This window comes from Cygnus atratus, chromosome 8 (assembly GCF_013377495.2).
Source record: "Cygnus atratus isolate AKBS03 ecotype Queensland, Australia chromosome 8, CAtr_DNAZoo_HiC_assembly, whole genome shotgun sequence".
Taxonomy (NCBI): domain Eukaryota; kingdom Metazoa; phylum Chordata; class Aves; order Anseriformes; family Anatidae; genus Cygnus; species Cygnus atratus.
This window is the reverse complement of record NC_066369.1, coordinates 32,651,335-32,666,176: the sequence shown is the minus strand read 5'-3', so window position 1 is coordinate 32,666,176 and position 14,842 is coordinate 32,651,335. Positions and strand designations below refer to the sequence as shown.

General features: G+C 38.5%; 1 protein-coding gene across 1 annotated transcript in view; it reads right to left on the bottom strand.

Moving 5' to 3' along the window:
* The window catches only part of TNNI3K (TNNI3 interacting kinase), a 74,365-nt gene that overhangs the window by 17,461 nt on the left and 42,062 nt on the right, over window positions 1-14,842 (bottom strand). Inside the window, exons 18-20 of the mRNA XM_035564477.2 lie at window positions 5,922-5,974; window positions 4,453-4,505; window positions 3,109-3,241 (exon numbers count right to left, since the gene is read on the bottom strand). Of these exons, the coding sequence (XP_035420370.1) occupies window positions 3,109-3,241; window positions 4,453-4,505; window positions 5,922-5,974 (239 nt within the window). The remainder of the gene's footprint in view (window positions 1-3,108; window positions 3,242-4,452; window positions 4,506-5,921; window positions 5,975-14,842) is intronic.

The following is a 14,842-nucleotide window of genomic DNA, read 5'->3' as shown; positions in this document are numbered from 1 at the left end:
CAATTGTGATAACACATTTACTGAATCCAAACACATGGCTAGTCCCTTGCATTCTTTTTAAGCAAAATGTTTTCAAGTGAAAACAAATGTATTTTGAACTTGTATCAAAAGCAATGTAAACTCCTTTGTTTGCCTGGCACTTTAAAATGATATGAGATCAGAGCTATGGAATATGCAGAGAACCATAAGATTGCAATCATGAAATTGTAACAATACTGTATTTTTTAACCATATCCCATTCTCATCACAGTCTTTGTCATAGGAATGTCATCCATTCTCTGTTCTCATTGCAGTTTTTGACTGTAATGATATTTCAGAATGCAAATAATATCAGATAAATCCTGTGGTATTGTAACTGTACGTGGACAGAAGAGGTAAACACAGTCTAATTTTGACTGCACTCTGATGAGGTTTGGAAAGTATGAGTCAGATACTATTGGATTAATCTTTTGCCTATCAGATGCTGTGAAAAGAGAAGGCAAATGGAAACCAAATTAAAACTGCAATGAAAAATGCTCCACCCCCCATTTATTTTCACCAAAGGTATGTGATATATTACCTATTGGTAAAATCTTGTACCAAAGTCAGCAAAACTTCTGCTGACAACTAAAGGACAGTGTGGTCATTGGTCAGAGCCAACATGGGTTCACTAGGGGAAGGTCATGTCTAACAAACTTAATTTCCTTTTACAACAAGATTACCCAGCTAGTTGACCAAAGGAAGCCAGTCGATGTAATATTTCTGGATTTCAGTAAAGCTTTCAATACTGTCTTTCACAGTATCCTTCTGGACAAAATGATCAGAACACAATTAGATAAAAGCATAATAAGATGCGTGAACACTTGGCTGATGGGTCAGGCACAGAGGGTTCTTGTAAATGGGGTTACATCAGGTGGGCAACACGTCACTAGTGGGGTTCCCCAGTGCTCCATTTTAGAACCAGTCCTCTTCAATGTTTTCATAAGTGATTTGGATGAGGGACTTGATGGTTTTTTTGAGCAAGTTTGCTGGACAAATTAGAGAGCTGGACAATCACCAACATTATGAAATTTAACAAGAGCAAGTTCCAGATTCTGCACCTGGGAAGGGGCAACCCTGGTTATACTGACAGACTGGGGGGACAAGATGCTGAAGAGCAGCCCCACAGAAAGGAATCTGGGGCTTTTGATCAACAGCAAGCTGAACATGAGCCAGCAGTGTGCCCTGGCAGCCAGGAGGGCTAACCACATCCTGGGGTGCATCAAGCATGGCATCGCTAGTTGGTCGAGGGAAGTGATTGTCCCGCTCTACTCTGCGCTGGTGCGGCCTCACCTCGAGTACTGTGTGCAGTTCTGGGCACCACAGTACAAAAAGGACATTAAACTGTTGGAGAGTGTCCAGAGAAGGGCTACAAAGATGGTGAAGGGCCTAGAGGAGAAGATGTATGAGGAGCGGCTGAAGTCACTTGGATTGTTCAGCCTGGAGAAGAGGCTACTGAGGGGAGACCTCATCACGGTCTACAGCTTCCTCACGAGGCAGGCACTGAGCTCTTCTCTCTGGTGACCAGCGACAGGACCTGAGGGAATGGCTTAAAGCTTCGACAGGGGAGGTTCAGGCTGGATATCAGGAAAAGGTTTTTCACCTAGAGGGTTGTCAGGCATTGGAACAGGCTCCCCAGGGAAGTTGTCATGGCACTAAGCCTGCCAGAGCTCAGGAAGCGTTTAGACAATGCTCTCAGACACATGGTCTGATTTCTGATTTTTTTTTTTTTTTGGGTGGTCCTCTGGGGACCCAGGAATTGGACTCGATGATCCTTGTGGGTCCCTTCCAACTTGGATATTCTATGATTCTATGATTTGATGACATCTTTTAAAAAATACTTTAGACTGACAAGAATCCGTTCTTCTCAAATATGAGTCAAAAAGGTTTTGGGTGGTGCCCAAAATTCTGAACTTAGTTATGCTTTTCAACTCTCCTGTGTAATAGCCTTAAACCTCTGAATATTTTCTGTTTTTGACTGGCTGTTTCATCTATCATTCTTCTGGGTCAGAGTAACTATAAGCCAATATAAAAACATTTATTCATTTTCATCAGGTAAAGAACTGATGAATAGGTATTTTATTCAGTATATAGTACACTAACAGAATTGGATATCGTACTAGGTTCAGTAAGGTAGATGGAATGATGGTAGAAGCTTTTGATGTGATAATACATCCATTTCAATCAGTGAGATTTTGTTAGCATGATATTTTATAATCATGTGTTACTTTCAACACTTAATTATGACAATGAACTTCACAAGAATGGCTTCCTGGACCTCTAAGCCTGCACAAAGGTAACAATAAAAAAGAAAAAAAAAAGTCATTGATGCATAATTAGAGTGACAGTGTTTTACAGATAAGAGACTTTCTTCCTAAAAACTGTCCTGTTATTTCTCACCTTGAAATACATACTTTGATAAAAATATGGGATTTGTTTTTAACTGAATAGACATTATGTAAACATATGTCGTAAATGTAGGAGTTTTATACATATTAAAAATGATACAGCACCTTCAAAGTTGCTTTTTACAGAATATGCATCCATACAATATTACAAACATTTATATTCTGCTTGGGCACAAACACTTGTATGATGAGAAACTCACCTTTTTAAAGGTCAGAATGCTGCCATTGGCCATGCTTTCTCCAAACATCACAAAAATCTGCCTGAAAGCCATCTGACAAATGTTGCACATCTGTTCCCCCAGCAACTGTATTCATTGTACCCAAAACCACTTAAAACAAACAAAAAAATCTCCCAATTTCCACAAGTTTTTCAGTTGCTGCAGTACAATCCATCAGTGGGGTTCTTCCAGGCCATCTCCTGTGTGGAGGGAGCTGCACAACAGCATGGTCACAAATCGACCCCATGCCATAGGAGGACAAACTGGAAAGGCTGGTGTTGATATCACGGGAGGTCAAAAACCTCTAACATAGAATGATAAAAATAAGTAGTATATGGCACTATAGTGGGGTAGTTCTATGCCTTTCACTGAGTTTTAGCACTTAACAATAATTTTTAGTAAAATGTCAATTAATATCTTGCAGTGTAACTGATCTTTAAACATTAACTCACTGAGCATCTTACCTGGTTTTAGGTGAGCAAAAGGAATTTCACCTGTTAGCAGCTCCCAGAGACACAAAGCATAGCTGAAAACATCAGCTTTTATGGTGTATCTTGTACACTGAGTGAACACTTCAGGGGCCATCCAGCGTAGGTTCTGCATATGTGGAAACATCAAGTACACATTAAGAGAGTTTACTTCCTCATGCGTGTCTCTTTTCCTCTAGTTGTATTGTTATTTTTCTTTTCTTTTGTTATTTCCTTGCCTCCATTGCTCAATAAAACAACTGGTAAGTTTTCCAGGAAAAGTTTTCACCATAGCATGCAAAATTCAGGCAGTAAATTATTTCACATGATACATAACAGCATTACTATGATAAATGCTTCAACCCTATAAAGATAGTGATCAAGCTTTAAGGAAGAGATTATTGCTAGAATAAAAACAAAACACTCAACCTTACATAGTCTGAAGACCACAGTATAAGGTCTGAGCTTGCCATCTAATACCAGTTAAATACTACTCTAGCTGACAAAGGGAAAAACTGATGGCCACTGTGTTGGGCTAGTGCCCTCTCTGGAATATTACTGCTCTCTGCAGAAGCACAATTCTGAGGCTGCTTCACGAGCAATCAATCACCCTTTCACTGGAGTGATGAGTGCAGGGTCTCTTTGCCAGTTGTTGGCACCTCACTAACTAACCTTTCTCTCTTTACAAAGCAGCCCTTCTCAGCAAGACATCATCAAACCCTGATCATCAAAGCCTGACAGGGCCCAGGCCTACAGCTGCCGTAGGTACTCCACACTGAGTGCACATAGCAACTGGTTGAAAAGATGAGTGCTGAACCCTAGACTTAGCATTCCACAATTAGTCATTATGAGGATGGAAAGCCTCATGACCACAGTGTGATACACAGAATGCACTTGGACTAAAACCTGTAATGACAATGCTGTCTTATAAAAGCTGTCTCTCTTAACAATATGCCTGAAATGGAGAAAAGAATTCTGAAAGAAAATAAGTGTCAAATAACTAACTCCTCATTAGAAATAGGGACCACCTGCCACCAATGTGTGTATATGAGTGGGGAAGGGTGGATAGAAAAAATTATGCTTTACTAAGGATTTGGGGGGCATTAGAGCCCAAGGAAGAGCCTTATAAAATTGTTTTCTGCTGCAGATTAAGAAAATATATTTTGTATTCACTAATCTCTGCTAGTAAAGAGGCTTGAATAAAAAAATATAAAAAGAGCTATAACAATATACCATTTCATCTAATCCATCAAAAAATGACATTTCTAATATAATTTTCTCCTAAACTGAGCTTGCCTGTATGTTTTATACAAACTATGTGGCACAAAACAAGAAACAAACCCCAGGTTGTTTTGTCATGTTGTCTTCATCCAGGGATTGCAAAAATCTCGATTCTGAAACACATAGAAAAAAAAAAAAAGTTTTACTGTCAAGCCACTATAGATACCAGACTTATTATAAATAGTAATAATAATAAAGTCTCGGTAAAAAGTATTTTTTAATAGCACTGGGGTTTTGAAAATCCAGGCCAAATCCAGGCAAATTGTGATGGCTGATATTCAACAAGGGTGCACAGAGACAATGAGGCATCTCAAACCTGCCTGCCAAATTCAACATTGGTATAAATCTACATAGCTCTGTCAACATTAATAGCAGTTTATAGCAACTGAGGATCCAGCTCAGAATTTGGAACCTCACATTTATTTGTACTGGTCAATATCAGTGCATCTAGATTTACAGCAAACAGTAACTGAGCATTGCATTGACATTCAGTACCAAAGAAGCTTGTCAGTCTTATTTAATGTCAGAAAAGCAGCACACCTAGAAGTGACAAGATCTTGCATTAATACAGTGAAGGTAGTGTGTACTCTATTTTGTGATACATAAATAAGTTCCCAAGCAGGACTTCAGATGCCTTTGACATATCAGAAAAATACACTTATGCTTTCATCTATATGAACAGGAGTATTTTCAGCAACACCCCAGACAAGGAGGCATTCCCATGTGGTCCAAGCCTTGTGCTATCTCCTTGCTTCAGCAAGCTCGACAATAGCAAGTCTGGGTCAGCACTGTGTCCCTCACAGATAGTATCATGCTAACACCACACCTCTGTGTTAAGCTGATATCCATGCATCTCTAGGGATCACATCTGTGGTGATATTGCGCAGTAACAATGGCCATGTCTTCGGTGAAGTAGTTCTTCAGGAGCTAGGTCAAAACCAGCTCCCCAAACTCCATTCTTGCACCAACAAGAACACGTTCTTGTGCAGCTTGACTGATAAACACCAGGACAATGCACAAGATACAGATTCATAAAATATAGCTTAGTTTAATTTTGAATAGAAAATGCCAAGTCCATAACTGAAATAAAGAACTACATTCTGCTATTTTAAGTAAAATGAAAGAAACCTGTCCTATTGCCCTGGAGTTTGGCTGCTAACAGCAACAGACCTATGCACAACACTGTCCTCAGATCCTGAGCACTTGTCTTGAAAGAGGAGGACACGTCCTCTACTAGAGGCATTCACTTAGCTTCCTCTAACCCACTGCTAAAACTTACTCAAACTGAGATGCACCAATCTCACCGTCATCTGGGTTTTCTTCTCACATATACAGTGGAGTACTTCACAGCAACTGCTAACTTGTCTGAGACACAAAATAGGGGCATTCTCATCCTTAAAAGGGTCCTTTTCTCTCATTTCATAATAGCAAAATGAAGAACAAACTTCCTCAACATTTCCTTAGTCAGCACATATTTAGTTTTAGAAAATTTTAAGTTAATTTGTAGATTTTTCATAAGAACTCTTTACCTCCAAAATCAGCAACAACTGCATGTCCATCCTCATACAGAAGAATATTATGACTGGAAAAAAAGAAAAATATTTATTATAGATAATTGTTTAATAGTCTCTTACAGTTGCTGAAAATTTTACAGTTTTTGATTCATAGCTAAAATCTTGATGACTTTAAGTCACTTACTTAAGAAAATAAATGTCTATAGATAAACCACTTCAGCTGTCTCTCTTATTTATTGTTATAAAATACACATAAACTCTGAGAAGGCAAACCCAATAGCTTCATTAATGAAATACCAATTTCTAATCAGTACTAGAACAAAACATTTTCTGTAATTAATTATTGATCAATTATAATAGCTTTATTAAATATATGTACTTAATCACAGTGATGGAGGGAAAAAGATTTGAATATAAAAACAGTGATATTTTAAATAAAATTATGTGGACTGATTCTTTTGTCTTTTATGGCTTTCCCCAAACTGTAATTCACGCTTCCCCTAACTGTAAATTCATAGTGTCATTTCCTAATTTATGTCAATGTGTAGAAGGGCAAGAATAGATCTGAAGAGTCCCATATAGAATGGATCACTGGAAGCGAGACCTCCATTAATCTGGGGAAAAAAAAAAAAAGACACAATAGGGAGTCCTATTCAATTTAATAACCATACTTTCTAATACAAATGATGCTTTCATGAGACAAAGGTACTGTATTTCTTAAAATATCTCCATCTGTTTATCCATCCTGTAGCTTTTCTCAGTGTCTAGGATTAAAACTTGTCCCTGATAACACTAATGGAGATTGGTCTGTTGATATCACTGGAGGTAAGATTTCAGTCCTGCCCTCCATTCATGTTCCAGTTCAGAAATTTAGCAAACATATTATGTACAATATATGGCCTGTTGACCAATACATAAACAAACGAAAAATAGAACCAGTCCAGCTAAGGCTGGAGGGGATCACTGGAGATGTCTAGTTTAACCTCCTGCAGAAAGCAGAGTTGCCTTGCTGCTGCCACGCCCGATAACCATGGTTACGCTCATCTTTGCATGCCTGGGTAAAAGTTTAGCCACTATTGAATTACTGGATTTGCTATTGTTTCACCCCAGATTACTGTTCTACTTGCATTTATTACTAAACTATTATTTACAAACTGTTTATCTTTAAAGCTGTTGGTGTGGTGTCTGTTCCTGTAAGCCCAGCCTATCAGGGCCACTCTAAGGCCCTGGGAACGCCTGAGTGACAGAGTGGCAATGCCACAGCATAGATCGAAATACCAAGAGAAAGCCAAGTTAAAGAGAAGAGCCTAAATTTCCTGTGATGAGGTTTACAAAGAAATTTAAGAGTTGAAAATGTTATTAGGCACATAGGCCTTACGAGAAAGATCTGATGTCTAGAAAGAATTAACAGCAAAATTTCCCTGAACTACAGTGTAAACAGATTAGTATCAGCAAGAATAAACAGTTACACTAAGTTCTTGAAGTCTGTTGTTAATAGCAGTCGTTTCATCTTCAAAGAGAGTAAATCAAAACATGGAAGAATAACCATTTTTCTATTACTTTACAAATGAAATTTCAAACTTCTGGGTTTCACTTGATGTACGAGGCCTGTCTTACCGCTCTACTAAAACACACAAGCACAGGCTAATTTTTCAAACAATAACTCAGCCAGTGGATCTCAATTATCAGTACTTATGCTGTATTTATGAATGTCAACTTGGAAAATCTACTGCAAGTTCAAGCCAATGCCCAGCGAAAAGTGGACATTGTATGCTGGTCTGTGGTCTGTGTGTAGCTCTCATCATGACAGCAGATTAGATAGCAAAAGAGGTAAGACTGGTTGATCAGCCATAGCTTCTTTTTACTTAAAGATTAATTTCAGGTTAGCAGAAAGCACTAGAAAAAGATTGAAATATGTTTTTCTCCCCTTCCTGGGGAAACCCAGGACATAACAATCAGGGTCTTTAGGATCAAAAGAAAATACTCTCTTTGTAAGATGTCTGCTCTGACATCACCCTGGTGTATTACCAATGTATTGTCCTTGTATTTCATCATGAATGGCTATCACTCCCAGAGGTGCTATGCTCAGTAGACATTTACCATGGGTCCACCAGCCTCAGAAAAATTATCCAGACATATAAAGCGTGAGAACATTCTGGAGTGCGCAAGGAATATAATTAACCAGAATGATAGCCCTAAGCATGCCAGACGCATTTTAGGGGTTAAATGAACTGAGGTAATTAGGCTTAATTTTTAATCTGAACTCATTATTAGAGACATTAGTTTGCGAACCCATCTGCTTGATGTGGAATTGCTTAAATAGTTGAGACCATAAAATATATAGAAGCTATTTTTCAGCAGCTTGATGATAACACCTTGAAAGCTGATACAGAAAAATCACCAGTCCACTAGATGGAATATTTTGATGTACAGGCTAGCCAGGATCACACACACAGGAATTACAATTTGTATTTATCATAAAAAATTACATTTGCAAAAATTGCAGTGCATTTTGATTGTGATAGTGGAACCACTTGTTGGCATGTCCTTCCAAAGCTCCCTTGACAAACTGGTCTATACAGTGAAATCAGCATGCCTGGAGAGTGGTGGTTGCATCTGAGAATGGTAGCAAGGAAGGATTTGAGGCAATGGCTGGTGTCCCATGGAGCACACTCTGCTTAGGACTGTGGCCATAGCTGTGGTTTGACCAAGCAGAATTTCACGGACAGAAACGCTGTGTAGCACTTGTGCGTTAAGCCCAATACTTAAAATGCTGGAGTTATGTGTGAGGACTGCACTGTTGACTTCAGCTTGTTCCCTGCATCTGTTCACCTCATCTCCATGTACTACAACTAGAGCTGACTGTGCACAGTGGAGAATGCCCAGGATTTCCGGCATAGCCTAGGAGAAGCTGATGTACACTTCTGTTAAATGAATTGAGGACAGCAAGAAATCCCAGGAAAATATGGTGTTTATATGTTAGGCATACATATTAAGTATTTATCTCAATATAAATCTTCATCTTTGCCCCAGTTTCTGGAGTTAGAGAGGAGGAAATAAATGCAGGAAAACTTCTGTTTGGTCAGCACTTGTACGACTTGTTTGTCAGGGCACCTGAGATCAAAGAAATTATTTATCTAAGATAATTAGTTGTGCTGGCACACAGAGAAGTGTTTTAGTTTTAGTGAAATATTTGAAACCATAGCAACTGCAAGCCTCAGTGAATGTAAAGGATTGGATAACGAGAACTTCAACTGACTGTTGGCAGAGATCTATTTGGAAGCTTAGAGTTAAGCCTACTGGATTTATCTTAAAACTACTAGAACTGACGAGTTGAATTAGGAGATTTGTGTGGTGGTTTAAATCCATTTATTGAGGGTAATGTGAAGAAAATTCAGCTTTATTTACATATTATTTGTTCAAAGACAGTGATGGAAATGGATATCTGGAAGGAAATGTAACCCTACATATGTATCCATCCTATCAATCCTGAAATGGCTACTAATATTTGCATTTACAGATTAAGGTCTTTAGGGACTACTCCAACCTTCTACGTAACAAAGGCCATTCAACCCCTCTGAATTCTTGATTCAGTTTAAGAACTGTGGCTGACCCAGATGATATGTTTTGAAAAAAGAAGACGCGTTCCTCATTGGTGAGACAACTACACTGAAGGGGTCAAAAGGCTTTTTGACTGAACTGGCACAACCATCTAAATGGTTATAGCATAGCCTACGTTACCGAAATGTAGACCTTTCTGAAAGGCTTTTAGCTTGCCCTATTACACGTGCCCAGCACACGCACTAAGTTTGTAACTCAGTAATATCTGCAACAGATGTGTTATCACAATGATCTGTGAAACAAACTTCCTCTAATTGACTCTGGTCACAAAGTACTGAAGGCTCATGCAGAATGCATATAGTCTTTCATGCAATCTTACTTACACAGAGAGGCTACCAGATTAAAAAATACTCCAAAAGTTTTGTCATCTTCTCAAAACCTAACTCATACAACTTCCTAGGAAGAACACAACAACAGCACAGCAATAACAAGAAGCTAAATGAGTTCTTGCTGATTTTTCTGCCATCTGTTCAGATTTATCCATAAGATGCATATGTTTGTTAGAGTTATTAACAAAAGGACACTGGGATGGAGACATTTGCAGGAAGTTGATAGTATAGAGACCAGGTTAATGTCACAAAGAAAATTAAACCTAAAGTTCTTGCAAATAAACTCATTTCCAACAGCAGGCTAGAAAATAAACCCAGGTATCTTGGGAATTTTTCAAGATTTCAACTTTTGTTTTTGTCCTGAATTAAGAAAATTAAGATGGAAATGAGACATTTCATAACGTGCTGTGCAAGAAAAAAGACTGTTTCCTGCACACCTGTAAATACCTAAATAATAAATAATGATTAAAGTGTTCCAGTCTGCCTTTACCCTCCATGCTGGCACATGTTACAAATTACAATAAACCCTAGAAGCTTACATTCTTCAACTAGCGAAAACACCACGTATCAAAAGGAACATTCCCAGGGGAATTGCAATAAACTTCATGCATTACAGAAAACAAACAAAGAAACCAACCCCTCCCTCCCCAACTTCTTTGGTAGAATATAGTTCAGATGGAAAGTTTCCACAGTCCTGATCTAGGCTTATATGCAGGCTGGTCACTAGAGGGAGATGCAATGCACAATTTGTAAGCATGTGACATTACCTCTGAATTTTCTTATACTGTGGATCTCTGTGATATGGATCAATTATACCCTTTGGTAACACCTATTTTAGTTTAAATGCACATGTTCATTCTGGAGAGATAATTTAAATGACATTTATTTTGCCAATACTAAGAAGTGCTGTATAGAGAAAAAGAACAAAATATGGGCAATGTTGGAATAGGTAGTATTATCTTTTTGCTGACTCTGTTATCTTACATAGCATTACAATTTAAGATAGTTTCATTTGTTCCTTGTGCTTGTCAATATATTGTGGAACTAAACCACTAAAGAATAATAGCCTTTATCAGGTATATATCCTTTTTTTTTTTTTTAAATCTTATTTTATTTCTTGTATCCAATCCTTAATAGCCCCAAAAGGGAAAATGAAAGACAAAAAAAGGAGAGATCGTTTTCCCTTCTCTCAGTCTTTTAATCCCAAGAGAATGGCAATGAGTATTAAATCAAATCAGATTTTTTGACACTCTTGGTTACATCTCCCAAAGACAGACATAGTCCTTGGTCTTTTAGAAGAGACTATTGGTTTTAAGAGCAGTGTGACGCTGTAGATATAGCTTAGTGAATCTTCAAACATAAATCTTGAAAATCTATCTTTCTCCTAATACTGGCCCCCATTTCATGGCTTTTGTCTGAACTGTGGAATTTGAAGTTTGCACTTGCAGCCCAGAAAGCCAACTGTATCCTGGGCTGCATCAAAAGAAGCATGGCCAGCTGGTGAGGGAGGTGATTCTCCCCCTCTATTCTGCTCTTGTGAGTAGCTCTCCATCTGGGGCACTGTGTTCAGCTCTGGGGCCTCCAGCACAAGGAGGACATGGAAGTATTAGAACACGTCCAAAGGAGGGCCACAAAAATGATCAAGGGGCTGGGGCACCTCTCCTAAAAGAACAGGCTGAGGGAGTTGGGGTTGTTCAGCTTGGAGAAGGCTCCAGGGAGACATTACAGTGGCCTTCCAGTACCTAAAGGGGGCTACTGGAAAGCTGGGGAGGGACTCTTTGTCAGGGAGTGTAGGGACAGGACAAGGGGTAATGGCTTTAAACTAAAAGAGGGTAGGTTTAGAGTAGATATAAAGAAGAAATTCTTTCTTATAAAGAAGAAAGTCTTTCTTTTATCTCTCAGCATGCAAGCATCTCGTCATGCAACAAACTAACAAACTAGACAGGGATTTGTTAGGATAATTCATTCAGTCCCCAAGCACTGAATAAACACCTATATAAATGTTTATACAATTATGGGCTTCTGTGAATCCATAAATGCCTTTCAGATGCATTTATTTTCTTCTTCTTCATAATATATTGAATATACAAAATGATGTGTCATTTTACTACATTGCTTACTTACCTTTGACAGCATATGGTTATCAAAACAGAAGTGTTCCCTCCCTGTATACAAATACATTTTAGCTACTCATGCTCAGAACTGGCTGTAGAAAGACTCCTATTTTCATAGGTGTGTAGCACATTTGAGCACTTTTCCAGAGGGTAGCTAACTAACAACGAAGAACTAGTTTCTCTCTCTTGGTTTTGCAGGCTGGAAATGCCAGGCCAGTGATCACAAGCAGGTCTCTCTCAGAACTGAGAGGATGCCTTCAGAATAACAGAATCTCATCACAATTTAAGCACTACTGTTTCAGATATGCTGTGTTAAGAAAACTATGGTTATGGAATAATAAAAGATATCTGCATGCTTAGAATTTCAGTATTTTCATATTGCCATCCACCTGGACTACAGGACTTTCACTTGGGAAAACTCCTAGTGTGACTCAAGTCCACAACATTCGATGGAGTTGTTTATGATTTGGAAAGCTGAACACAAACATGTAACATTTATTTAATACAATGAAATTGCAGTCACTAGGAAGTTAGGAACATAAGCATACTCACAGCACCATGCAACTTCAAATTGGAATTAGAGTTTAGGATTACAATTTAGGATTAGTGGCTAAAAACCTAAGGTGAGCTAGGAGGAAAATGCAAAGCTTTTCTAAAGAGACAAAGAACACTAAATAGCCTTTTTGGAAGGCACCTACTTAATATTAAGAGAATAAAAGTTTTATGATAATCCAAGAGAATGTGAAGAGGCCAGTTGATAGATGTTGATAGATGTAAGGCAATTCCAACTTTTTAAGTGCAGATAAACTATCAAAAGATTAATATATTATTTGTTCCTTGAAATGTCGAATACATAATGGCATTCCAAGTGAAATACATGCATTAGTCAACCAAACTTACAGCCTACATTATAGATATCAGACTATGAAGTGGTTGGTTGTGACAGCAGAGGACTAGGTTTGTTGACTCACATAATATCTCTCAGTCCTAAACTGAGTGATGACTAAATGATTCTTTTTGGTCTTATTATTTACAGAGCAGGATGAAAAAAAGACTATGTATGGTGTTTGAAAATACCTCCCAACTGAGAAAAATGATGTTCTTTGACTCCTGTATGTGTAGAAACAGGCTATTTTGAATCTTTTTTTTTTTTTTTTCCCCTAGGCATCAGTATTATTTCAGATTCATGTCTTGTTCAACATGACACTCTCAACTGAAGGTTTTTTTAGAAAAGAAGCTGAACTGTAGGATAGTCGATGACAGTTTGGAAAGCCATAGTTTCAAGTCAATACATTGTGAAAAATAAGGGACATAGTTTTCAACTAGGATAGCATCTAGTTATACTAAAAGGTAATCTGATTCACTTCACTGTATTTACAGCTTTTGAGATCCTTTATTCTTAACCTCACAGTGGATCTGTTGTGAACTTCACAACATCTGTGTGAAGTTATAAATGGTTGTATCCTGCAATGGGCATTGATTTCAGAGGATATTACTCTACACAAACTTCTTATGTGAGCTGTAGTACATATTGATTTCATCAGTGTCCAAATTACTTTTCTTGTAATATTGACTTTTTTTTTTTTTTCCCAAAAGGAAATATGTGTGTGCAGAACAGTCTTCACATTAGAAAGTCTGGCTTTCAAATCAGTTAAAAGCATTTCTGTGCTGCCCTTTTATACCCTTAAAAATGTTTCTGAATCACATGTTGCCATGTGTACTGTATGTAGCAGAGAAAGCTGGCTAAATAAATCATATGAGCCAATAACTATCATTTGATTCACGTACAGTTCACCACGTACACCAAGTTCTCATGTACACCTGTGAACTAAGGTTTCCAACACCTCTCAAAAGTACACTGCTTTTTTCAAAAGTGAATGTGTAGAAATACAGATTTAAAATCTCTACTATGATTCCCTGCTCTCTCTTCCATTTTTAGAAATATAAACCCCATAAGACTGGTGCAGCATAGATATAAATGCAATTTCAAAATGCTGAAATAAGGTTTGAACCGAGAAAGGATTTCTCAGTTCCTTTCAGGGCTCAAGACAGATGATATTACCAAATTATGAATGATCTGGCAGGGGTCATGCAAGAAGGCCCATGAAGGGGTCCCTCTGGTGCAGCGCCTGTCTGAGTGAACACAGATGGGCATTATTTTCCCTGTGGGAGACTGGGTAGCTCTAGGTCTCTGTGTGCATTGGTACAATTCTGCTTTCAACGCCCTCTGCCCTGTCAGCAAACTTCTTAGCACAGATACAGCACTGCAGGCATTCTTCATTTCCAGCAAGCTCAAAGCAGAGACAAAGTCATGCCTGTCTACACCTGCAGGCAGGCATGTCTAAAACACTTCCAAAGCAGGTCTTTGCTTTCCTAAAACCCATAACTGGATTCTATTTTCCTCCACTGAATACACTGTCTCTTGACCTTCCCTCTCCCCCTTTCCCTCCTGTCCATTCTCCCATCTGATCGCAAGGATCCTACGCCAGCTACAGCAAAGGCTGCTTCTCAGTGTGACTGGAGAGAATGGGATGGCTCCTTTGTATTCTTTTCTATTTTTCTGGTGCTTCACTAAGTTTCATTCAAGGTAAACACGTGGCTGTCACCAAAGCTGGATTTTAACAGGTAGTTATACCTCTTTTCTTTGTAGGGAGATGCAGCAAAAGGAAGGTGGCTGGCCAGAACAGCCTGTATTTTATTGCAAATGCGCAGGTGCTTCATCGGGTATTTTAAAAGGAAATGTTCCAACAAAGACCTCCTAACATGAATAACACCCAGCACAGGACTCTCAGTCACACTGTCCTGAAGCTGGCATGCTCTCTCTTTTCTTGATGCAACATATGGCAGCAACAACTCTCCTGGGCACGTGGCC